Source organism: Chiroxiphia lanceolata, chromosome 6 (genome assembly GCF_009829145.1).
Source record: "Chiroxiphia lanceolata isolate bChiLan1 chromosome 6, bChiLan1.pri, whole genome shotgun sequence".
NCBI lineage: Eukaryota > Metazoa > Chordata > Aves > Passeriformes > Pipridae > Chiroxiphia > Chiroxiphia lanceolata.
Genome location: NC_045642.1, coordinates 27,508,822 through 27,534,832, shown reverse-complemented (window position 1 = coordinate 27,534,832; position 26,011 = coordinate 27,508,822). Strand labels below are relative to the sequence as shown.

General features: G+C 38.5%; 1 protein-coding gene across 1 annotated transcript; it reads left to right on the top strand.

The window, feature by feature from the left end:
* On the top strand, positions 1–24,464 carry VPS39 (VPS39 subunit of HOPS complex). Its single transcript, XM_032689820.1, is given in 27 exon segments — positions 1–178; positions 1,843–1,903; positions 3,216–3,279; positions 4,060–4,081; positions 4,084–4,101; positions 5,086–5,180; positions 6,180–6,278; positions 6,966–7,058; positions 8,551–8,734; positions 9,135–9,255; positions 9,624–9,748; positions 10,522–10,677; positions 11,799–11,941; positions 12,801–12,854; positions 12,856–12,945; positions 13,517–13,658; positions 13,932–14,018; positions 16,228–16,301; positions 16,891–16,989; positions 17,248–17,365; positions 17,832–17,960; positions 18,440–18,542; positions 19,466–19,511; positions 20,164–20,313; positions 20,462–20,596; positions 21,164–21,255; positions 22,360–24,464. Coding segments are annotated over 27 exon segments (2,649 nt in total). The 5' UTR covers positions 1–105; the 3' UTR covers positions 22,436–24,464.
* Positions 24,465–26,011: the final 1,547 nt, after the last annotated feature.

The window sequence follows — 26,011 nt, the reverse complement described above, 5'->3', positions numbered from 1 at the left end:
CCGTCGGGGTCCTTCCCGTTGGGGCTTTCCCCCGCCCCGCCCAGCCCCGCCGGTGCTCTACCTGCGCCGGGTGTTGTGGCAGCCGGGGCCGCGGGAGTCGCCGCCATGCACGACGCCTTCGAGCATGTGCCGATCCTGGAGAAGCTGCCGCTGCAGATCGACTGCCTGGCGGCCTGGGGTGAGCCGGAGGGGTCGCGCCGCCGTCCGAGCCGCTCCGCTGTCCCGTCCCGGTCAGCCGTGCGGGGGGTGCCGCGCCCTGCCCTGCAGCGGGCCGGGGGAGGCAGCGCCGCCCGGCCCTGGCCGGCTACACCCTGTGCGGGCGGGGCCCTGCCGCCCCCCGGGCTGGCGGGAGCGAGTCCCCTGTCCCGGCTCCCGGCCGTGCCCGCGGCCCGGGCCCCGCTATCCTGCCCGCCTGGCTGTGCAGGAGGCTGCCAGGATTCCCAGGGCTGTAACAGGGGACTAGCTAGTTTCTTGCTAAAAGAGCATCCCCTGTATTCTGACTTAAGTTTATCTTGGAATGCTGGTGGTACGTTGAGGTCTTAGATTTAGAATCTATTTGCGTGTGTTAATGGTATATCACTTTAGGTTATATTTTTGGGCATACTTGACTGTCAAGGTTTTGGTCAGGTGACAGCACCAGCTGTATATTGATAGGATTTGATGAGGCTTATTGGAGCCTTGGGCAGTTACCATCAGATGTACTACCATCACACAAAATGATAATTAAAAGAATTCCAAACACGATGGAATTGTGACCCCCACTAATCTGTTTTAAGACCGAAATTATATCCTGAATTGTAGTGCCCCATTTATACATGGATTGTTTATGCTGGAGTTATGTATTGGAGAGGATGTGAAGATAGTTTATTCCTGCATTGCAGCTTTTATCTTTTATCTCTTTGAAAGCACTGAGTTTGCTGAAGTAGAGAAAAAGCCTAAACCTACAACCTTCTGGCAGTAGAGTTGTGTAAAAAGAGGTGTAATTCTGTCCCTACAACTTTTGTACCAACTAGTGGAAGAAAGGTCTTGCAGGAAACAAGACTATTAAAATGCAAGTATATTTGGTAATGAGACAGTACTAAATGTAGAAAGAAATATTAATGTATGCTGCTTTCCTATATGATATTCAGCGAGGAAGAAATTCATTCTTATTTAATCAACCTATAAAGATTCTGTGCCTTTTGTATGGTGTAGATGCTGTAAAGAGGAAGAGTTTGAAAGCCTGCCATAGAGTTCGTAGATTAAAAGGTTCTCTTTTATAAATCTTAAATGGCTCTTGGTTGTCCAATCAATCCAAATGTCACCTAAGCAAAGCTACCACTATCCTTCCAAACATAGCTGACTCTTTCAGAGAGTTCTCATAAAACCTGACTGTTAAAAAAAATCAACAGTCAAATCCAGGTAGAACTCCTTGTTTTACTTTCTGACAGTACTTCCCACTGTGCAGCACTGTTCCTCTCAGAGATAATAACATCTGAAGAATACTTTATTGCCTCTTTTGACTGCACAGAAGAGGCAGTGATTTGCTTATTTACCTTTGTATAAACAAGTGGAATGTGATGCCTAGTCTGTTTGTTCTGTTACTGCTTGATCTTAGGCTATCCTCTCCTGACAATGAAAGCTACTTCTGAGCACTTCCACTGGAGAGGTGATAGGAGACGAGTAGTCGCTAGAGAATGTCCTCTTGGCATTTGAAAAAAAGTTCCCAAGTACTCTGATAATGTAAGGTAGCCCCATACTAGGCACTGTGAAGAAAATTAACTACTCTGGCCAAACCCAGCACAGCTGGGAAGGGCAGTACTTTTGAACTAATTAGATTCTCTTTCTCCTGTGTCTTTATAGAAGAATGGCTCCTTGTTGGTACCAAACAAGGGCATCTTCTGCTTTACAGGATCAAGAAGACGTAGGTAAGTTTATTTTAAGAATGGCACAAAAAGTTGATTATGTTATTTTTATTTCCTGCACTTTAGGAGGCTGTAGTGATTTTAACACAAGTGTGTTTAATTGTTGATTTTTCCCTACATAAAGTTTAATGAATATTTGTGTATGATCTTTGGTGAAAGTGTTCATACCATTTTTCAGATGTGCAAGAAAGACAGCAAGTAACGTGAGCCTTTGTTTTAAAACTATGTTTTATGTCTGGTTTCTATTTGTTTGAATTTATAGTAAGCTACTGTAATTTTTATGAATACAATGCGCAAATATATGCAAAGCAGCGCCCAGTTATGAGGGGTTTGATGTTATCTTTTAATGACTGGATTAGTGAAAGATCATATATATTCAGTGAGTCCATGAGCATCATAGATGGGGGAGAGGGATCCCTCCTAACTAGTTTTATCATGTATATACTCTTCTTCTTGTCTCTTTGACAGTCATAAGTGTTCATAGCCTATTCTAGAGATGCCACAAATAGAACTATTCTATTTACAGTTTAGTTAAAATTTATTTTCAATAACAGATTTGTATTTCACATTATCTGCCATTATGTAGAAACTGACGTTACTGAACACAGTAATATTGTGTAGCATGGGACAGGAAAGTAAAAATCAAATGTGTGTTTCCAAGTTCTCAGCTCTTGGAAGAGTGTTCATTTGTAGCTACTTGGATTCTACAGAATGAGTTCAGCTTGCTTTTTCTGAAAGTTGTAGGCTATCTATTCCAGTCAGAACATGCTAGTTTTGAGTTGCTAGTGTCTTATCTCATGTGGTAAATTTCTTCCCCTTTTTTGCATCAATGCCAGGAGAGGTTATGTCATCAGAAAGTGTCTGTAAGTCTTTCTCCCTAAAACTCCTTTTAAACCCTTGTGTGTAGTGTTTATTCCATGTCTATTTTGCAGTGATGTGCTCCCTAGCAATTTAAATTGCTGATATTTGATGGATAAAGTGTGGATAAAGACTTTATGGGTATCTTTGTATTTCTGGGTTTCAAATTATTTAGAAATAAGTCTTGTAACCTAAAATTCTGGCAAGGCAAAAATATAACTATTGATGAGACCCTCGGAGGGGTACAAGAAGTGTAGTTTGTATTTTCACCTAACTATGTAGAGGACCTTCTGATGCATTTAGCTATTAATCAAAGGTAGCACAGATATGTTAGAAGTGTCATTCTTCCAGTGTTATGTTTGCTTTCATATTATTTGTAATCTACTAGTGTGAGATGTGTGCAGTCATGAGTGAGGGCAACTCAGTTTACATACTCTCTCAAATCTTTGATAGGTTGCAATAGGTTGAAGTGACACTAGAGAAATCCAACAAGAATTTCTCAAAGAAGATTCAGCAGGTAGGAATACCATCTCCTTGATGTGAGGACAGTTTTCTGCTGTTTTCAGCCAATAAATGAAGTAATGTACATCTTCAGTCTCTGCTAAGCTTAACAAAAAAATTTCCCAAGACTATAGATTCCTCTAGTGGTGAAACAGACAGGTGTTTCTGCCCCTCTTCCCATAACAGAATAAGCTTCGTTTGATTGCTAAAGCAGAAAACAAAGAATTGCAACTTGCAGATTTATTTTGGGCTTTGGTTAGCAGTAAACCTTCAGCTGCTCTGACTGAGAATATTTGTAAATATGATGGTAATACACGAACAGACTGTAATATATTATTTAATTCTGATTGCAATCCTATAGGAATGTGAATGTAATTCCCCTTACTTGAAATGTAGAACTAAAGTAACTGCCAGTCTTGCTACCATTTTCTTTTTTTTTTGGAGAACTCGTGCTCATTGATTATATTGATTCTTGGGAAAACACCTCAATGATTATGCAGCCTCTTTCAGCAGCACTTTGCATATCCTTTAGAAGTGTTTTTGTACTAGTAACATGCCAATTATTATAGCTTTTTTTTACCTGCTTAGGTTGCAAGTGCTACATTCTAGCTTTTAAAAAGTGAGTGTTAGTTAAAAGGATTGCAGTGACTGAAGGAAGGTGGGGCACAGATAACTGTCTTGCTATTTTCATTATTTTGAGATCATATAAGATGCATTTTCTTAGACTATCTATAATCAACCCTTGTTCAGAGGTTTATTTTGTGAATGGAGTCATTAACAGCATTCTCCCTTTCAGATTCATGTTGTTTCTCAATTTAAAATTTGGTCAGTCTATTAGGTAAGTGAAGAAAAACCTTTTAATATTTAATGAGCTCAATGCAGTTACTTGTCTGAATGTGGCACTCCTTCCACACACCTGCATAGCAGTCTCGTTGAGAAGTTGTGTGGAATTTGAGCTTTCCATTTTGCAGAGGAAGCGTTAAGTGGCATGGATTGAGAAGCAGCTTTGCTTGTCGTAAGCCAGCTTGGAGAACAGAGCATTAATGCTGTTTTGTGATTAGAAATGAAGTACATTTGTACACTGGAGTGTGTAATATACATATAGTTTGTATCGGCATTTGAGTATGCACATGTATGTGTGCACCGTACGATAGGGGCTAAAACTTCTGTCCAAACTTGTTTGATATAACAAACTTACTGTTAATATGTTAGACCAATATGGTTTATATGCAGATGGCAATCTTTTACCATCCTGTGGAAGGTCTAAGTTTGCTTGCTCTGACTATCTTTCTTTGACCTTATGATATTCCTATGGGGTTTTTTTGCTTATGTTGCTACTTCCTTTCTTTATAATCTCCAAGTTCCGGCTCTTCCAACTCCAGCATGTGTAGATTTCTGCTGCTTGTGTCCTCGTGCGTATAAAAACCTGACCACAGTACCCTCCGTTTGCAACTGTTCACTTTACACTAATTTCAGGAGCCGTTCAAAATGCTCTCTATTCAGACAATCTTCCATCTTGAACTTGCTCTGCTCTGGCCTGCTTGCTGGCCCTTCCACTCCCACTCCTGCTTGGTTAGCACTTGTTCTCAGTTCTGCATGTAATTTACCAACGTTGGTGTTAGTCTTCTTTTCTGCATTTTTTTGTATTTATATGTACCTTAACACTTCTCAGCTTTGTGAAAACATGTCCTTTCCTTTCTTACAGCTCTAGTTTCAGAAGTTCTTCTTTGTATATAAACGAAAATGTGATAACTTACTTGAATTAGCAATGACCTCTACATGTATTAAATATTGAATAATAATTGGAATTTTGTTTAAACAGAAAATAACATTTATGTTCATGACCTGTTGACATTTCAACAAATCACCACGGTTTCCAAGGCAAAAGGTGCATCTCTCTTCACTTGTGACCTCCAGGTAAGGAGAGGAATACAGTGGCACAGGTGTCCTTACTGTTCGTAATATGATTGCAAGCTTTGATAAAATACTTAACTTTGTCTGTCTGTTTTTTGAAAGGTCCTCTTCATTATAAAAGCCATTCCCTTTTCCTAGAATTGCCAGCGTACTAGCTCATAGTGGTTCCCTTGTTTAAGCAACTCCATCACTGTTTTTGTTATGTTTTTGTTTCTGTTTATTGGCCTGCAGAGTCCCAGGGTAGTTGTGATAGATTCAAGCCATAAAATGGTTCCATAAGGTATAGCAGTCCCCTGTTCATTGTGCTGTGGTTTATTAGGTGACTCATTTTTATCCAAGTGAGTTTCTCATCCTACCATATAATTCAGAAGCCTTCACAACCAGAAGTGCTCTTCATCATGTTTTCTTTCTTTTGCCCCATGGAAGCTCAAGTGTAAATAGTTTCCTAGAAAGTACTTGGGTTTTTCTAGATGGTGAAAAGTATGTGTTTCAAAGCACCTTACATCTGGTTCATTGCAAAGTGGCTTGTTGTTTGTGTGTACAGGCACTTAACTTTCCTAGTATTTCTTGTCCAAGAAGCTTTTTCAATAGGTTAGAATATTAGAAGTTATTAATATTTTCATCTGTAGTATAACACATTATTTGCATTGTTCCATTTCCTTACCTCTCCTATACTGCACAGAGTTCCAGCTATTTATCCTAGTTTCAGGGCTGGACTGTTGCTCTCTACTTATTTTCTGTTTGTGTGGTGTTTATGCCTTTGGTGCTCTTTATTTGTTGCTTTTCCTTGGCATCACAATCCCTGCCAAAGTTTGTTTTTAAGTATTCTGACACCGCCTTCCCCCCCCTTCCTTTTTTAGGCAGTGACCTTCTGGCAGGTTTAAACAAAGCTGCTCTTCAGTTAACAGCTTTGCTTCAGGCTGGGGATTCTTTGGCCTTGTGTTATCTTACTTGCCTCCTATTTTGTGAGTGCCTGTGAGTTAGGCCTGTCTGTTTTCACAGCAATCAGGTACAGGGGAAGAGGTGCTGCGAATGTGTGTGGCAGTGCGTAAGAAGCTACAGCTTTATTTTTGGAAGGACAGAGAGTTCCATGAACTACAGGTGAGTTGTGTTGTTTCTGTAATCTAATATGCCTCAGCAGGGGGTGCAGTTGCTCTTCACTACTTGCTGTGCAGTCCCCGTTGCCCAGAGACACTGCTGACTTCCGGAGCATTGATTCTGGTTGGTTCTGCAGAGTTGTAACAACAAAGCAGAAAATAAAAGTGAAAATAGATGGTTTGAATCACAGTTAATGTCATTAATACAGTTAATAAATTAAATTAAGGGCTGTGTCCTATATTTTGCCAATTCTGGTTGTAGTACACTGTAGGTCAGTGGAGCATATTAGCATACAGCATCTGTGAATGTATACCTAACGACAACATTATGAGAGTGGGTGCACTTCTACTTGAAATTTTCCAGATATGTCATTAAGTCAGAAGGTGGTTACTGACAACAAGTGTAGAGAGCTGCAGTTGTGAATACTGAAATGATAAAAATAACTAATTGAAACGGGTAGAGGCATTTTCACCTACAATGCCCTTCTAGAAAATTACCAGTTAGCTCAGAGCACACCTGTTTACTGTGCATGAATCTAGCCTTTTGGTTGAATATTGCCATTCCTTGACCAGTAGATGTCGGGCACATGTGGTGGGGAATATGGTGCCTTTTACGCTCTGCGCTGTCAGATTTGACTTCTGCTTTTCTCCTGTAATAGCCAGTTTAACCTATTTTCCCTGTTTTCCTCAGGGGGACTTCAGTGTGCCTGACGTACCCAAGTCTATGGCCTGGTGTGAAAACTCCATCTGTGTAGGCTTCAAGAGGGACTATTACCTGATACGGGTAAGACTGGGGTGTGTAATAGTGTTTTAAGAAGATTTGGATTGCATTAAACACTATGGGGGCTGCTTCTGTGCTCAGGGACTTAGCTAACAGATTTATGAAAACCAGCATGTGGTACTCTGGTATGGGAAGGGCAGTCTAAGTCTGTCCTTTTAAACTGATGTTGTTGGGAAGTGATCTTTTGTTTGTTACTGTTGAAAACAGTGTTTGCAGCTCTTGCAGAAAAAGGGCATTGGAGAAGATACATTTTGATTTGGCAGCAGTCTGTGTAAGCTCAGCTTGCTTTTTGTTTAATGTATTGAGAAAGGAGATAGCTCAAAGAGGGGAAAAAAGACCAAGAATATCTTATCTGACATACAGTGAAGCTTAACTATTTTTTTGTTTTTGATTCTCTTGCTGAACAGTAGTAGTTTCAGTTTGATAGTCTCTAAACTTACTGTCATTATATTACAGTTTCCAGTTACGCTTCATTTACATCTATAGTTGATTCTCTTTTCTGCCTTTATAATGGGTTTCTGCAGATAGGATAGGAAAATTAGATGAAGTGCACCACACGTGTTCTTGCATGGTTGGCAATACTGATCTGTAGGCAACAGGAAAACTGCACATAATTTTTGCGATCACTTGAAACTGATGCTGCTCACAAAAGAAGGGATGCCTTTCTCTAGTGCTCTCCTAGATTTTATTCCTTCCAGTCTAGTTATATGAGTAGTTGTGCAGCTGCTCAAGCAACCAGGGTGGAAACTACCTGTCCAAATATCTACTTTGGATTAGTTCTGATGCTTGACAGACCTATCCTTGAATGGCTCCATTTCACTAAATGGGCAGAAAAAATATACATGTATTTATGGTGTTGCTTTCTGCTAGCTAGCTGTTGATTTATAAAATGCTTGAGCTGTAAATGCAAGGGAAGCAGCAAGAATGTGTAGCTGGAGTTAAAGGAGAAAGATTCTCTGTTTTGGTGGCAGTGAGTTGTTTTATCAGCTCATGAAACAGCAATTTTTTGTGTGGGTTCAGTTCCCAGGACAGCATGTGGCTACAAAATGACTGGCTAGGACAGGGGAAAAAGACTAGACAAGTTACTAGGCTTTTAGTTTGTTTTTCTTGCTGTTGTGGCAGCACTCACTCATGCCATAACAAAACAGTGTTAAAGTTTTGGCCTGAATTAAGTGTTTGGACACTTCAACTGATATTGCTACTGTGCTATGTGTTTTATGAACCTGTATGAGTGATGTGCTCAGCTACTGTTAAAGTAACAGGAATACATCATCTCAGACACCAAAGTATTAATTCTGTATTCCACAATGACGTATAAACAAGATAAGTTAGGATATGCAGAAAATGTTATTGCTTCTCTTTAAAACTGCACTTGTCCTGTTAGTGATTAGTCTGGGATGTAAATCCCTCTAGGGCTTTTTGGCTTTAGTCTTGTGCGGCTGTGAAATAAAGGTTATTTTAAAAACCAGGTTTTTTATCTTCTTTATTATCCTAGGTGGATGGAAAAGGATCCATCAAAGAACTGTTTCCCACAGGGAAGCAGCTGGAACCATTGGTAGCTCCTGTAGCAGATGGAAAAGTTGCGGTTGGCCAAGATGATCTAACAGTTGTGCTTAATGAAGAAGGGGTCTGTACTCAGAAATGTGCCTTGAATTGGACAGATATTCCTATAGCCATGGGTGAGAAGTAGCAGGTGTTTTTTTTTTAAATTTGCTTCTTTACTCTTTTGTATGTGATAAGATCGTTATGTTTCCAGTATTTTGAAATTAGCTGGATTTGGAGTGTGATAGTTTCTACAGTATTTTAAGTTGTACTATTGGAAAGGTTTTGTATGTTTATTTTTGCTTCTTAACCTTCTTTGCTTGTAGTCTGTATGCCTTTCTCCTCATAAAATAGGCATATGCTTATCTTTATGAAGGGACAAGGTCTGAAATGAAAGTTTTAAAGCACTGTAGTTCTTCTGGGAAAAGAAGGGCACGTTTCAAGGGAAAAAAATTTGAAAAGAAGCCTTTAAGTTCTGGTTTATTTGAAGGAATACTTGAGAGCAATCAATTTAAATTTTTCTTGTTTTGTTAATAGAACACCAGCCTCCCTACATCATTGCTGTTCTGCCAAGGTATGTGGAGATCCGCACTTTTGAACCCCGGCTGCTGGTACAGAGCATTGAGCTGCAGAGACCACGCTTCATCACCTCTGGAGGGTATTGGATAGAACTGATTATTACTGTTGTCAGGCTCTCTGGGTATATGGTAGCACTCTGAAAAACTGGGAGCAGCTTTTCTAGGTCTCTCAGTGTATGAAGTAGCATTAAAGCAGTCTGTTGGGTTTTTTATGAACAGATTGTTGAAGGCCATATCTTGAGGAGGAAATTACAGAGTTGAGTGTCTTTGGGAATTTGTGATCACTGGACATACGTTCTTGTCCTTTCTGCTTTGCAATAATGCTCAAGTTGCTCTTGTATCAGATTGATCCATGTGTGTATTAACCAGGATTGTATTTTTTAGATAGGGTATTGCTTCTTTCTCAGCACTGGAACTTAGTAACTGAGTACTTTTATCTTGTTTTCAGAACAAATATTATATACGTGGCAAGTAATCATTTTGTTTGGCGGCTCATTCCGGTGTCCATAGCAACACAGATCCAGCAGCTTCTGCAGGACAAACAGTTTGAGTTGGCTTTGCAGTTGGCAGTAAGTACTCAAAAACTGAGTTTGCAGTGGATGTGATTGTGCAAAAGTAAATGAAAGGATATTTGCCATCTGCTTGCCTACAGTCCACTAATCAGTCAGTCATAGTGTAACCTCTCAGCTGTCCACTTTGCACAAACTGGTACACTCTAGCCTTTTTGACTTAAACTTTAGTTTTGGGCTACCATTATTCCATATTAATCTGTGGATTAGTTTAGATTTTGAGATATCATCTGTGTGTAAAAGCTTACCTCTTAGCTGTTTAATTGGTTGCCTTCTTTTAGATTTTGAAGTCAGTTAGACTTCAAAGTCTTCAGGCAGCTTGCAAACAGTGTTGTTTGAACTTATGTGTTTTGTCACATGGCTTTTGGTTTTTTTTAGTACTACTCCTGAAACAATAACATTTTATAGATGCTGATGCAGTATGTTTAATTGTACTGCTCTTACTGTTTTAGGTTTTTTTGGTTTCTGGAAACTTCTCTGGAATTACATAAAAATGAATTAATGGCATTTTGAATTGCTGACTTGAAAAAAAATTTTGAAAAGGTGAATGAATGAAGAGACAGTTGCTGTGACAGAACTGTTATGTAGATAAATAAAAAGTAGCTTTCAAACCTTCCAGGTTATCTCCATGACACAATAAGCATAGCACCTGACAGGCACCATGAGAGATGTTCACTTTGAAAGATTATCTTTTTTCTTTTTAATCTGTCCAATATATAATGCTCCTGTTATTTCTTAGAGTGTTTCCTTCTTGTATATGAGGCCTGAGAGTTTTAGTGTTTGTTAATTTGTATGTTTGTAGGAAATGAAAAGATGATTCAGATAGTGAGAAGCGACAACAAATTCACCACATAAAGAACCTCTTTGCCTTCAACCTTTTCTGCCAGAAGCGCTTTGATGAATCTATGCAAGTTTTTGCCAAGCTTGGTACAGGTAAATGCTTAGGTCAGCTTTGAGGTACCTAGGTTAGAAGGAATGAAATGAAACTTATGGGCTGTTGCTTGGGGCTTTTTGTTTTAATGCTTTGTTTAATTTAAAACAGTGGTGTCTTATGCAGACCAATCCCCTGTGAATGGCAAATAACCTAGACAGCTGTTTAGTTGGTTTTTGGTGAAACTGGTAATAGTACTTAATCAACTACACCTAGTAAATTAAGTTAAATCAAGAGTTTGCCCTTTGTGCAGAATATATTTGTATTCTAGGCTATTTTACAGCATGCATAGCATGTGCACAGACCCTTGAAGCTGAGTGCTTCAGCAGCTGCTAAAAGCCTACTCGTAGCTTAGAATGAAAAGTAAGGAACATCTGTAGATTTGCAGTGTCATTTTACTCAGACCAAAGGACCCTTAACCCTTGGTTTAACCAAGCTGCTGAAACGAGCAAAGTTTTCTGTGCTTTTGGAAGTCAAAATAGTCTCTGATACTACATGTCTGATTTGTACTAGGGCTATTGGAAGAACACTTAAGACTCAACTGTACCATAGAATTGTGCTTAAGACTAAGATTCCTGTACATTTAAACGTAGAACTTGTTTTGATGACACATCATATTTGCTTTGGAAAACTACAGTGAAAGAAAAGGACTGAGAACTCAAAATACTTTAAACTTAAATTAGAGGACAGTAATTTTGAATTTGCTTCAACTCTGTGAACGTGGGTATTCATTAGTTACAGATTGTGCTATTCAGTTCTTGTGTCAAAAGCACAATAAATCTTCTCTTGAAACAGTGCTTCTTCCTAGAAGTCCTCTCTTACTGTCAGAGTCATTAATGCTGGGATTCTGTAGGAAGAGCAGCAAGACAGTTATAATAATGGCTTGTCCTCGAGGTGTGCCAAGTGCAGATGTTGGAACTTCTTGTGCTTGGATTTGAAACAGTTTTTCTCTTGCTTCTTTTGCCTTGTTTTAACTTCTCTTCTATAACGAGTGGATTTTGTTATCTGGAATCTCGTGGGTATACCACTTGACTACAGACTGCTCTGTTAGAAAGCTAAGCTGATGCTAAGAGTTTACAAAAATATTATGAATGGTTACTAATCCTAGTTATTTTTTGCTTAGATCCCACTCATGTGATGGGTCTGTATCCTGACCTCCTGCCCACAGATTACAGGAAACAGCTACAGTATCCCAACCCCCTGCCAGGGCTCTCTGGGGCAGAGCTGGAGAAGGCACATTTAGCTCTGATAGACTACCTAACTCAAGTGAGTGCTCCTCTACCTGTTTTTAGAGCAGGGTTATTCAGTTTTAGCATGCTTTGTTGGTTTACTTTGTTGTGTAGGAAGCAGTACACCTACTCCAGCTCTGTCATGCTAGCCTTAGTGGGCTGTCTTCATGGTTGGAAACTATGGCAGCAGCTCCTGAGTAAGCAGGGGAAATAGAACATGTGAGATACCCCACAGTTATGTAGGAAACATCATGTGTGACTGGACCAAATTTACTTATGGATTGGATCTGAATACGAGTCCAGTATTTTATTTCTGGTATCCTGAAGAAGACTGAGCACTTGATCTTTTGTTTTTGTTTGTGACTACTGTGGAGGGCACTCTGTCCAGGAGACAGGTCAAGAGCATGCATTAAAATGTGGAACAGGAAATAATGGGCACTGTAACTTCCTGCCCTCTTTATTTTGTCGTAACTGGAACCTGAATTGTTTGGTTACCATCCTTACTAGACTAAAAGGAAGCTTGTGTCCAAAGGGGGATAGTTTTTATGCCTAGTAGTTCAAAACCTAAATAATTTTCCGAGTGTTTTAAATGTTGCCTGACTTCTCTGAAATGTCTCTACTCAGGTTAACAGAATTTCCTTCTGACTATTTTCTCAAGACTCTGAACATTTTGCAGAACTATAAATTTGCAAAACAAATGTATACACCTGAATGTAGTTGTAAAGTTCATCTGCTGAATAGTTAGTAACAATAAAAATTCTTTTGGAAACAATTTATTAAATCAAGTTATTAAATTGGCTTAATTTAGTCTTTTTACTGGTGGATTATGTTTTCTGAGATGAGGTGTAGAAATTCATGGCCTTTTCCAGTTAAAAATTTCATTTGATGTCCTGCAGAAAAGAAGTCAACTAGTGAAGAAGCTAAATGATTCTGACCATCAGTCCAGTACCCTCGCCACTCATGGAAGGAACACCCACGATCAAATCCAAAAAGAAGCTGCTACAAATCATTGATACCACCCTGTTAAAGTGTTACCTGCATGTGAGTGTCTATCTGATCTAGAGGCTTTTCCTTTGCCACGTGAACTCTGTTGGAATTTCAGGAATATTTAAGAAGGAGGATAAGGAGCTACTTAGAAATTCTCACACAGCTGTCTGTCTTTGGTCTAAAAATGATGTGTAAGACTTGGTTAGCTAGTTTCATCACTGATCAGGAAGCAGTTTCATGGAATAAGCAGATGTGTCTGTTTCTGGCTGCTGTGTCTGTTGAAAGATCATGGGCATGCTTGTGTATTTTGAAGTTCTAACGAATGCTTACCTTGCCTTGTAGTGTTTAAATGCAGAAGAGTATGATCTTTGCTGTTTCAATGCTTTCCAGAGCTGACCTCTGTTCTTGAAGGGGAGTAGCTCTGATACAGTTTTCTTTCTGTCCCAGAAATGCTGGAAATGAACATGGGCCTTACTCTAAGATGTTAAACTGTCATTTCTTGTATTTCTTATGCTGTAAGGCTTCCTTGCCCCCCAGCCCCTGCTTCCAACTCATGTTTTGTACTATATGCTTTGAAGTTGCACTTCCAGTGAAGTACCTTTAAGTGTTCCCTTTTTGCTTGCAGACAAATGTAGCATTGGTGGCACCACTGCTACGCCTGGAGAACAATCACTGCCATATTGAGGAGAGTGAGCATGTACTAAAGAAGGCACACAAATATAGTGAGCTGATAATACTGTATGAGAAAAAAGGTCTGCACGAGAAAGGTAAGTACATGATTGGAGAGGAAGAAATAGAAGCATGTATTCCTTGTACTGAGTTTTTACTTGTCTTCGGTGAGCAGGCAGTATTCAGAAGAGGCTGTTTAATCACCATCTGGTGATCAGATCAGTCTTTGTTCCTGTTACAGTTTGGACTGTATGTTTAGAACAAAACTTTGTTTTGTCTTCAGTAGCAGAACAGGAAAAATGCACTTTTTTGTACTTCAAGTTGAGACTATACTTGTGTTACAAAGCAATGAATTTTTTTTGTTCTGAAAGCACTACAGGTACTGGTGGATCAGTCAAAGAAAGCCAACTCACCTTTGAAGGGTCATGAGAGGACAGTGCAATATCTACAGCATTTGGGTGAGTGTCAGGGAGAGGAGTATTTTTGTGAAACTGTTACTCCTATTTGGCTTAGTGGTTATTCTTCTGTTTGGCAACTTTTAGAGGCTATCAAACTGAAAGATATCCTTGTCATCTGGTTTGGTTTCTTGCATAATGCAAACTTCAATATTAGTTCAGGGCGTTTTGTTGAAACTCGAGTATCTTATTGGAAAACATTCCTTATTTCTGATTAAAATTTCCATTGGTAGAAAATGGGCCATAGTATTTTGAATTTTCTTCCAGTAATGATTTATCATCACTGACAAAAGGAAAATTTTAACTTCTGGTTAGGCTTTCCAGATGAAAGTCTTAACTTCTAGTTGCTGGTCTTTGTATTGTCTTTTATGAGATGAAAATCCTATATTAAGTTGTTGTTTCCTGTGTTTAAGTAGATCTAGATAATGACTTAACAACTGTAGTTGCTGTTCAAGCATCATGGTAAAAACTTGTCTGGTTGACTATTTGTTGTGAACTCTTGAGTCATTTTTTTATTTGCTAATTCTGAGAATAGTTCACTTCCATCCAATATTATTTCTAAAAGCAAAACTATTCAAAAGTATCACACTGCTGGTTTGGTAGTGCGTAGTTTATGAGGGAAATACCTTTGTTCATCTCTTAGTCTTATACTGTTGCCCAAATTTGGTATTTTTTTTTCCATAATTACTTATTTTAAAAACTACTGGCTTCAATTAGCAACATATTTATTCAGCGATAATGCAAACATAACAATGATATTGAGACCTTTCCCATGTGTGCCATGTCTCTCTAACACTTCTTACTCATTGGTGTCATTTGGTAATGTCACTCACCTTAGAGAAATGTAAGTATGTTGTGTTCAGCACAGCTTTACAAAAGAAACTTCTAATCTTACTTAAATAGTAATTCTGTCATCTTGATAAATTCATCTCAATTGACTTATGTCAGCTGTTCATTTGTTTTACCTGAGATTGCTGAAGGTTAAGACCTATAATTACCCAAGTGATCTGTAATACTTTTTTAAAATCTTGGCAGCTTGCTAAATTTTTTTAGACTTTTGGAACTTCTGTTTCAGGACCCCCTGAAAATTGTTTTTTTCTGTATTCTTCTTGGTCAGCTCTTTAAAACTGATAAAGGATGTTTGTTTACTTCAGAATAGTGAAATATAGTGGAAACAACATAGAAAGTTGACTCTTCCTGAAAAATGGAATGTTTTACACTGGTGTCACTTGCAGAATTTCCCCCCAAGTAAATAATAGAAACATAACACTATATGTGTGGTTGTTTTAGCTGCACTGCCCATTCTTGGTTAATTGATGAGTGTTACTTCTGGGAGTCCCTAAACTAAGATGATAAAAGCATTTCAGACTATGGGATTTCTCTACATTTTTCCCTTTACCCACCCCTTTGGTGAGACTTCTGTAGTTATGATCTCCTAAACTAAGCAATAATTGTGGGTTTTGTTGTTGTTGTTATTATTATTTTAGTTGTATAGGATCTATTTCTACTTGCTTTCACTTACATTCTGAGTGAAATAAAAACTCTTCCTCAGTTGACTCTTTTCTATAGATTTTTGTGGATTTAATGAAATACTCCGAAATAGTTTTTAAGTAATTACAGAAAATTCCTCCAGGCTTGTAGCTGTGGTCTTTTAAGTCATCAAGTATGTATTACTGATGTGTATTTGATACTTACCTTGTGTCAACAGAGACACACAGTCATGTTTTCCTAGCGTGTTTTATTAGTTTTGTGAACCGAATTGTCCAAACAAAAGTATTCTTTCTAAAAGGGCAGGTCCTACATTTTCTTAAAAGCTGAGAAGCTATTAGATGTCATGTAGTTTCTATGCTAGTTACTTCAGTACTATGAGGCTTTACTACTTGTTTTGAAGTATGTGACCATTTGCTATAGAAGTCATTAGACTGACAGGCTGGAAAATGACTGAAGGAAGTTATATAAGTGAAAAGTACAGTGCTTTCTCTACCCTACTAAAAACAAGTCTTAAAGGGAGACTTGGAATGTGATTAAGACAACCAATCTTAGTTTTGGGCTGAATTGGAATGAACAATTTGCTTGACTTGAGCAGGGAGAAAAACAAATTGGATTCTTCATGTAAATTAAGCTTGACTGGCTCTGAAGGCATCTGATTGTGTTGTGAGTAGGTAGATGCTTAGGATTTTAACACTGAGCCCTACTGCTTTTTATATTCCAGGCACAGAAAATTTGCACTTGGTATTTTCCTACTCAGTCTGGGTGCTAAGAGATTTTCCTGAAGATGGACTGAAGGTAAGTGTGGTTGAAGGAGGCACCTTGTCGTTGAGATTCTTAATGCAGTATATGGAATTGGGATAACTTAACGTAAGAAGCTGTGTATTAATGCTTAATCCAATTAAAGATATAATTTGTGTTTTCTGTGTTCAGTACTGTGGTAATGTTAGCAGTAGATAGAGCAGGACAGTCTTTCACTTGTTCTTACTCTTGTCCATTCTTGGAATACTTTACAACATTTAATGTTATTGATGTCACACTTCTTGCACAAGAGCCTGATTGAGTATTTAAATGTCAAATGTTGATTTGCCTTCCGTATTTTCTTTTTTCTCTTTGATATAAAATTGACTCCCTGTATTTGGAAGATGTTGGGCTCTGTAAGAGAAGAGTGTTCGCTAAGGCAGAAGTGGAGATGTGTGTTAATCTCTTCAGATGTGAAATAACTTCTCAGTGCCTGAATAAACTGCTCAGATTTTTTTTTTTATATACTTCTTGTGCTTACCTTTGGCATGTGTGATGATATGCTGGGCTTCAGTGCCTCAGAGAAATACACTGTGGCACTTAAAAAACCTCCACACCTTTCTGTGAATAAAATTTTGTTTAACAGATATTTACTGAAGACCTCCCTGAAGTGGAAGCTTTGCCACGGGACAAAGTGCTCAGTTTCTTGATAGAAAATTTTAAAAGCTTGACTATTCCTTATCTGGTAAGAACTCAATCTCTACTAGTGCATTACATTCAGTACAAAATGTTACATGTAAGACTGTAGTTCTCCAGGAGTCAGACTCCGATGCTATCTCACAGAATGCTAGCTTTGCCATAAGTTGTGCAAAAATCCCATAATTGAAATTTATGAAATCGTGAAGTCAGGATTGGTAAAGGCAAGCATGGAACTGTTGCTTGCTTATAATAAGTTATTTCCCAGAGTAAGTGTCTGTAACTGAACCTTAACATGTATTCACAGGAACACATCATTCATGTTTGGGAAGAAACCGGTGCAGACTTTCACAACTGTCTGATCCAACTGTATTGTGAGAAAGTGCAGGGATTAATGAAAGAGTATCTCAGTTCTTTCCCTGCAGGTATGTTTAGCCTTTTCTGGTGAGAAGACCGGGGGTATGGGACAGCACAGGGGAGCCTTCATATACCATATTTTTTTAGCCTTCCCTGTTCAACCCTAAGTGATGAAGGAACTGGAACAACAAAAGTTGTGGGTTTGTAGGGCAAGCTAGTTTATTGCCTCCCAAGAGATTTTAAGGGATCAAGCAACACTTTATTCATAATTAAGTAGAATGGCAGCTATTGCTCCCTGAATCCTGCATGTTAAGGGTAGGGAAGGGTTTTAAATAACTGAGTATTGTTTTATCCAGCCACTTGATGTTTAAGGAGCTGAAATAATTTGGCAGGTACACTGGAGTCCCAATCCACGTAACAGTTCTATCAGCATTTAGTTCCTCTTCATGATGATTTGTTTGTTCATCTTCTTCTGTGTGCTAGTGTAGTAAAATAGTTGTAAGAATTTAGCTTATGTTGTTTTCTTCCATATAGATAGAACTCCAGTGCCTGCTGGGGAGGAAGGAGGAGACTTGGGGGATTACCGTAAAAAGCTTCTACTTTTTCTGGAGAAGTCTAGCTGGTATGAACCTGGTCGGCTAATTAGTGACTTCCCCTTTGATGGTGAGTTCAGTTTTCATAGGTTAATTAAACCCTAGCTTATTGCATTGTACAGCAAAACCTCCTCACTTATTGTAGAATCATGGTAACTAGAAACAGACAAGATGACTGTATCTGTAGTTGTAGGCCACTGGTGTGTATACTGTTTTTGCTGGCACAGTTGGGTTTGCCAGTCTCTGCAGGATTCCTGTAACTGTTGACCTAAGACCTTGTGGTATCTCCTATCACTTAAATATTCAGCCTAACTTTTTGATGAGCCTGAATTTTTCAACAGGTCTGAAGATTATTGTTTCTTAAGGTTACTTAAGAATTCATAAAAGGTTTCTGAGACTCGTGTGAAGTGTAGACTTACAGTCTCAATGTAATTTAAACTGTAGTCTGAGCACAGATTAATAGTTCCTACTGATAGTCTGATCACTAATTGAACTTTTTCTGTCATTTCTCTGTGTAACTATTGACTTAATCCTTCATGCTATCACTAGGTCTCCTAGAAGAACGTGCTCTGCTCTTGGGTCGTATGGGGAAGCATGAACAAGCTCTTTTTATTTATGTTCATATTTTGAAGGACACCAATATGGCTGAAAAGTAAGGATTTCTTTATTTTATTTTATTTTTTTGCAAGTCTTAGTTTGCTCACTTCCCTATGGATGTGTAGTGAAATGTTTCTGTATATGGAACATGAATACTCTTAAGTCTTCAGGATCTTCTGGGTTTCCATGTTTTTTTGACTTTTAGGCTTTTCCGGGTATGTGTTCATTACAGATGCTCATTCTGTCCCCTTGAGGTTTACCTTTTCGTGCTCTTCTGTCATTGCACTTTAGAGCAATATGACTGCTATCAATGGGTTTCTTGTTTCCATGTGTCCTTAGCCTGTGAACTTCTGTTGTTTTGCTTCCTTTCTCTTTGGAGAGACGTTCATTAGCCCATGGGCCAAGTTAGGCTCCTTCAGTTAGGCAGAATCTTCTTAGTAAAGATACAGTATTTTTCTAGTTATTTTGTGCCAGGGAACCTCCTGAGCGCTGGCAGGTATATGTGAACATTGGGACCTATTCAATGTAGCTTCATTTCAAGAGAGTTTCAGCAAATGCCTGTTACAGGGCATTCAGCCCCAGTATGCAGCGTACTCTAATGAACAGCTTCTCTTTGTGATTTGGATACACTAATTAGAAATATCTATACATGTGTTATTATGCTGTGATGTGTTGATTGGAGATATCTCTTTTCCCCCTTTTTCTTACACAGCTAAATTAAATTTGGCTTCTGCATTAAAGCTTTTTAAGTTGATTGGTAGTGGGAGATTTACACAAAACCTCCCTTCTCTCAGCATTTTAATGCAAAATAAATGGTGTAATTTTGTTGTGCAATTTGATTAATTGATCGAAATTGGATGTATGGTTACTTAACTTGATGACTTCAGTAGTCAAAGCATTTAAATGTTAATTTCTGTGAACTGATTCTATGAGTTCTAAAATTGTTTTTGTATTTTACTTGATTCCTCTCTGTTCTAGCTACTGCCATAAACATTATGACAGAAATAAAGATGGCAGCAAGGATGTAAGTAGCTTCATCTTTGTAGTCTTCCTGTTCAGTAAGGATGTAGCAGGCCATTCATAGCTTTTTCAGGACTTGAAAGTTTTGGTTCTGTATAGACTTTTTTGGGGTTTTTGTAGGGAACCTATGTATAAACTCTTAGAATTTAGGAATTACTGGATGACTGATTGGGTTCTTTTTGGTTTTGTTTGTTTGTTTGTGGTTTTAGGTTTTTTTTTTTTTGGGGGGGGTGTTTTTTATTTATTTTTTGTTGAGAATGATACTGTATCACTGGAGTTATGATGGAACTCAAAAGACAAATTACTGTGTTTGTATTCCACGTACATCTGCAGAAAAGATAGGGGTAAAAAGCAATGAAGTGTTGGTTTCTAAACGCTGTGAGTGAGTTCTGACGCTGTGAGTGAGTTCTGAAAGATGGATGAGGGAGGCATTATTAACTACTTTTATAGAAAATCTTCAGAATGCAAGTCTTGAAAGACCTTGAACACCATTGGTACTTTTCAGGTTGTATTGTTTTAAGGTAAGAGCTGTTTAAATGAGCGCTTCAGAATTTTGGGTGCCATAGGTTCAACTTAGTACCATTACTGGGTTCTACTAGCACTGTCAGTTGTGGATACATGCAGTGTTTTCAGAACTTTCCTTTTGTGTGCAACAGGTCTATCTGTCACTGCTCCGGATGTATCTCTCCCCACCTAGTGTTCATTGCCTGGGACCAATCAAGATGGAAGTGCTGGAGCCTCAAGCCAATCTGCAGGCTGCTCTGCAGGTTTTGGAACTACATCACAGTAAACTGGATACCACTAAGGTAAATCAGACCTGTAACTACTCAGTTTGTACTGTTGGCAGAAGATTACAGAAGTGGATTGTAAGTGTCAAGCTAAATGTGTCAATTTCTATTCTATTTTGGTCTCTATTCCTTTTTAATTTTTCCTAACAAGTATATTTTGTTCCAGGCAATAAACCTACTCCCAGCAAATACACAGATTAGTGAGATTCGCATCTTCTTAGAGAAAGTCCTTGAAGAAAATGCTCAGAAGAAAAGATTTAATCAAGTGCTCAAGAATCTTCTCCATGCAGAGTTTCTGAGGGTAAGCACCCAGCACCTGTCATTTATTGGAACGGTTAAAACGTGTTCAATATTTAAATTAACTGTTCCTTATACGGGATGTGTGTCCTCTAGATGGTGCTGTAGTGCACTTGAAATGTGACCCAGGTAGATTGAACATCCCAGCAGGAGATGGTGTCTACATTCATTTTAGTTTGGATGAGGTGTCTGTTTTTCCAGTAAGTCTCTGGACTCACTGTGCTGTGGTGTGCATTGCAGAACCATCTCAAACGGCTTGGACTGGATTTCTTTCAAGTAAAGTGAACCAAAGGAAGCAGTTCAGTAGTTCACTTTAACACCCCTTAGTGGTTAGAATGCCTTAGTCTTTGGACTAAGTTGAAAGTAAAATCCTGTAATTCATATAGTGTGCGTATGGGGTGTTCAATACCACCTGCTCTGCTCTACAGACCTGCTTCTTTTGTGCTTCACAACTTGATAATGTGGATACTGGGAATTAAATGTTTTGACAGTTTGCAGTTTCACCAGATTAGAAGGCAGCTGTAGTGTGGCAATAATCTTTAAGCAAGTTGGGTTTTTTATCCTTCTTTAGGTCCAGGAGGAGCGGATCTTGCATCAGCAAGTGAAATGTATTATTACAGAGGAGAAGGTGTGCACTGTTTGTAAAAAGAAGATAGGTAACAGGTGAGAGAGCTTGGTAAACTGAATCAAACATGGATCTGTTACTGTTAAACTAAAAATGTTGGAAAAGTTGAAATGTGTATATATCCAGAGAGAACAGTAGTATGAGGGAGCTATTTGAAGACTGTTTGAATTACAAATTACATTGCTCAACTGGGTGATGGGGAATACCTCAAAGCTTTACTCAGTGAATTTACTGCAAGAGTTTTATCCTGCTTTCAACAAAGGAGTACAAAATCTCTTCAGAAACTCCCTAGAATTCTTATTTCACAACTCTAAAAGGCTTAGAATTATTCTGCTACTACCTACTTCTTAACTAGAATTATGAAGGATGATATCAAGAATTTTAAACTAAGATACATGTGTAGTTTTCTATATCTGATGGCTTTGTAGTTCTCTGACTGATTTACGTTTTGTAGCCTAATTATCGTAGGATATCTAAAGGTAAAACTAATTTACTTGATTACCTGGATGCCAATAACTTTTCTTCTGCTATTCCTAGTAGGCAATTATGGCTTAATATATAATGTAAATTTTACTTGCACTTTTTCCTCTTTGAACTTGAGTGAAATGCCACATGACTAACTTAGTCATTGTTTCTCTTGTTGATGTAAACTCTTCTGAGATATCAGTAGCATTGACAATGATAGGAAAGGTTGTTTCCAAAATATTTTAATAAACATAGGTCTAAGTATTGCTGTGCATATTAAGTTTTTTGCTCTTAATGAATAGCACGTAGCATCAGAATTTAAGTTTGCACAGGCAGTATTGTTTTTGTTTTATAGAATTTTTCTAATGCTGTTAAGTTCAACAAGATTTTGAAGGTCAAGCATGTTGCCCAGTCTTTAGCTTGTTAAGAAGTTGCAGTAAAGTGAAGTGTGCCTACAGAAATGAAAATAGATTAAAAAAAACCAAAAAACCACCAAAAAAACCCCTGGCTTACAAAATCCATAGAATTCTTTTGTCTGGTTTTCTCAAGAATATATTCAGGCTGTAATTTAAAAAAGAGAGAGTCACTTTCATGTAGGTGTCTCTTTCTGATTCTGTACAACTTGGATGTTCTTGTCTGTATTGACAGCTGATTTTTGTGTTTTGTTCTCTTTACAGTGCATTTGCTCGATACCCTAATGCAATAGTTGTGCATTATTTCTGCTCCAAAGAAGTCAACACACTCGACACCTGACCTTGTCGTGGTCAATAATTCCAGCACTCATAAGAAATTCAGTACTGATGACTTAAGAAGTTGATGTGTCTGAGATTTTTGAGTCTTGTTGCTAGGTTCTCTTACACTGGCTAGGAGTCATTTGTATATGTGGACTGACTGTACCTACCTGGCAATATTGATTTACTAGAAAATTACTTTAACCAAGTTGTTATAGTGCTGGCAACTACTCTCAGTACTCAGATTAAGAATAGAAATTGATTTTTGTAGTGAGTTTTGTAATGCACTCCAGCCTTGCAAATGAACTGTTGGCCGTTCACCACAAATCAAGTTTTACAATAAAACGTACTTTCTTAGGGTGAAAATGTTGTGATTTGGCCTTGTATGTAAATATTTATTCAAAAAAATAAAATTCCTTAAAGTCTGTGCAGCTATATCAGCATTGCATGGAGATCATCAAGTGTTTGCCATAGAGGAGGCTTCTGTGTCTATTTCTAGACATAGAAAGTATAATTTTACTTTCATCTCAGTGACAGAAATGTTTAAGTGCTGGCCAAAGGACTCTTTATTGATATTCAGTGTTATTGCCTGACCTTCAGATAAAAAGTTGTTTCACGGGAGGTAGTCAGACAAACAGTAGATATCACTGGTAAGATTTTTTCTTTTCGCTTTAGTTTGAGAGCTTTAAATTGAAATAACTTGTTCGTTGTTTGCACTGAATACATTCCCTCTTAGCTTTAGTGGAAGCTCAAATACTATTTGAAGAAGTTCATACCTGCACTCGTAGCAAAATACAGAGAACACCCTCTAAAGCAATTTCTGGAAGGAGTGAACTCTGGTTATTGCTTGAGCTTCTAGACTATGCTTGAGATTTATGTATATAAATTCTTTAGTCTCTGGCTCACTTTCCAGCACTGAAGTAAAATCCTGACTGTTTCAGCATCTGTCTATTTTAAGTGCTCTAGAACTGTGTTCTGCTCAGGCTGGTACTGTTCTTAAATTATTCTTGGGCCAGAAGTCTTAACACAAGAACTAGATTGTACCACACTCACTGTAGGCTGTAATATTTTTGTCTAACTTATTTTTTCAAAAGCATAAAATAGCAAATTGGTAGAGGGGTATTAAAATGTTTGGTGCAGAAAGAATCTGTGGAGTGATAATGAAAAGGCAACAGTAGCAAATAACCCAATAGAGTAGCTATTTGACTCCTGACACCTTGCTCTAGCAACACTTATAAATATGGTATCATTAAATAGTATGAGCATGGCATGTAACTACCAGATATCACATCTTTATGAATACATCCCGTAAGCCTAAGATGTAGTTGGATCTCAGTTAACATTATAGGTTTACTTAAGCCTATATGTGAATGGTTTTTAGGAACAGATCTGCTGTAAGCTGACGAGTCCTAATTCACTTTCCCTTGCCAGTATTAGTAGTTTCCCTTGATAACTTGTTTTTTGCTTTTCCACATGTGTTTTGTATTTATTGTTCATGCATTCTTATGGATTTCTTGGTCCAGTGTTTTGCTACTTCTGTACTTGGATGTCTTTCTGCAGAGGCTGGGTAGAGGGAATCTGTGGTGTTAATGTTTTTAAACTTGTATTTCTTCTATTTGAAGAAGAGAGCCTAAAAATACTTACACTGGATTTGCACATTCTGTATAGATCTTTATATACTGGTTCAGGTACAGAGGGAAGATGGTTTGAGAGAACTGTGTTTACAGGTAATTGAGAATGAAAGAAGGGTATTTAAAAAGACCCTGTATTCTTTGTATACAGATATAACAATACTACTCTGATTTTTACCATTAGTATGAGTTTTATTTACCTTCATTTTCTGTTACAAGGAGAGCTGTACTCACATATGAAGATCTTCATTGTGCTCTTACTTACAGGTCTAAGGTTGTGCCTCTCCACTGCATACCTTTTACAGAGATGTGGTTTGTGCTGTAATTTGTTTTTTTTGGTTCATATAGTGTGGTTTGGGTTTACTAACCATACAGCAGGTTTATCTAAAGCAATAGGTTGTAATAAATATTGTGAACCAGTGTGTGTTTCAGTCATTGTGCAGTTAAGCTTCTCTGGGCTGCTGTAGATTTTATTTTCCACTTTGTCCTGGAAGTCAGACTCAATGTAGGGATTCTCAGTATCCCTTCCACTTTAATATGTGTAAATGAAATGTGGCCATGTCATCAATTCTCAGCTTAGGTTTTCAAATCTACAAGTTTATAGATGCTTGTGAATGTTCTCAAAATCCTACTAAAACCACTTTTGTATTCTCTCTTTGAATAATGTTTTTGAAAGTCTTATGCCATTAAATATGTACTTATTAGAGAACACTAAATTTACTGACAAATTTTTTTTGTGAGTGGTGATATGCTATTTTGGGCTGGGGGAAGGATGTTGAACTCTGTGTGACCAAATCAGGAAATGTTTAGATTTGCAGCTGTTTAAACTGTAGGTCACAGACTAGTCTAGTGTTGGAAGTAGAATATAGATCTCAGTTTTCCCATTCTATAGAAATGGGAGATACCACCACAGAGGAAGTCTTTTGTCTCCATGTTACAGAATCTCACAGAATGGGTAAGGTTGGAAGGGACCACAGTTGGTCATTTGGTCCAACCTCCCTGCGCAAGCAGGGTCATCCTAGAGCATGTAGCACAGGATTGCATCCAGATGGTTCTGAATATCTCCAGTGAGGGAGACTCCACAATCTCCGGGCAACCTGTTCCAGTGCTCTGTCACCTGCATGGTAAAGAAGTTCTTCCTCATGTTCAGATGGAACTTCCTGTGCCTCAGTTTCTGCCTGTTGCTTCTTGTCCTATTGCTCAGCACCATCGAGCAGAGCTTGGCTCCGTCCTCTTGACTCTCTCCATTTAGATACTTGTATACATTGATGAGGTTCCCTCTTAGTTGTCTCTTCTTGGAGGTGAATAAGCCCAGCTCCCTCTGCCTTTCCTCATATGAAAGATGCTCCAGTCCCTTGATCATCTTCATAACCCTCCACTGAACTTCAGAAACTCCATGTCTCTTGTACTGGGGAGCTCAGAACTGGACACAGCAGTCCCAATGTGGCCTCACCTGGCAATGCTCTTCCTAATACCCCTCAGGATACCATTGGCCTTCTTGGCCACAAGGACACACTGCTGGCTCATGGACAGCTTGTTGTCCACCAGGACCTTCTCCACAGCACTGCTCTCCAGCAGGTCAGATCCCAGCCAGTACTGGTGCGGGGGGTTATTCTTCCCCAGGTGCAGGACCTCGCATTTGCCCTTGTTGAATTTCAGACAGTTCTCTGCCCATCTCCAACCTACAAGGTCCTTCTGAAGGGCTGCACAGCACTCTGGGGTATCAACCACTCCTCCCAGCTTTGTGTTGTCATCAAACTTGTTGAGGAGGCACTCTGTCCTTTCATCCAGGTCACTGATGAATAAATTAAACAACAAAGTGTATTGATATTTCTGGAGAAGACCAACCTGCCAAAAAAAAAAAAAACAAACCCGAAATCCAATGCTGTCCTTGATTGCATCCTTTCAGATTTTCATCTCTTCTAGTTATGCACTCAGCTCTCATAGTGTTGCTAAAGGGACCAAAA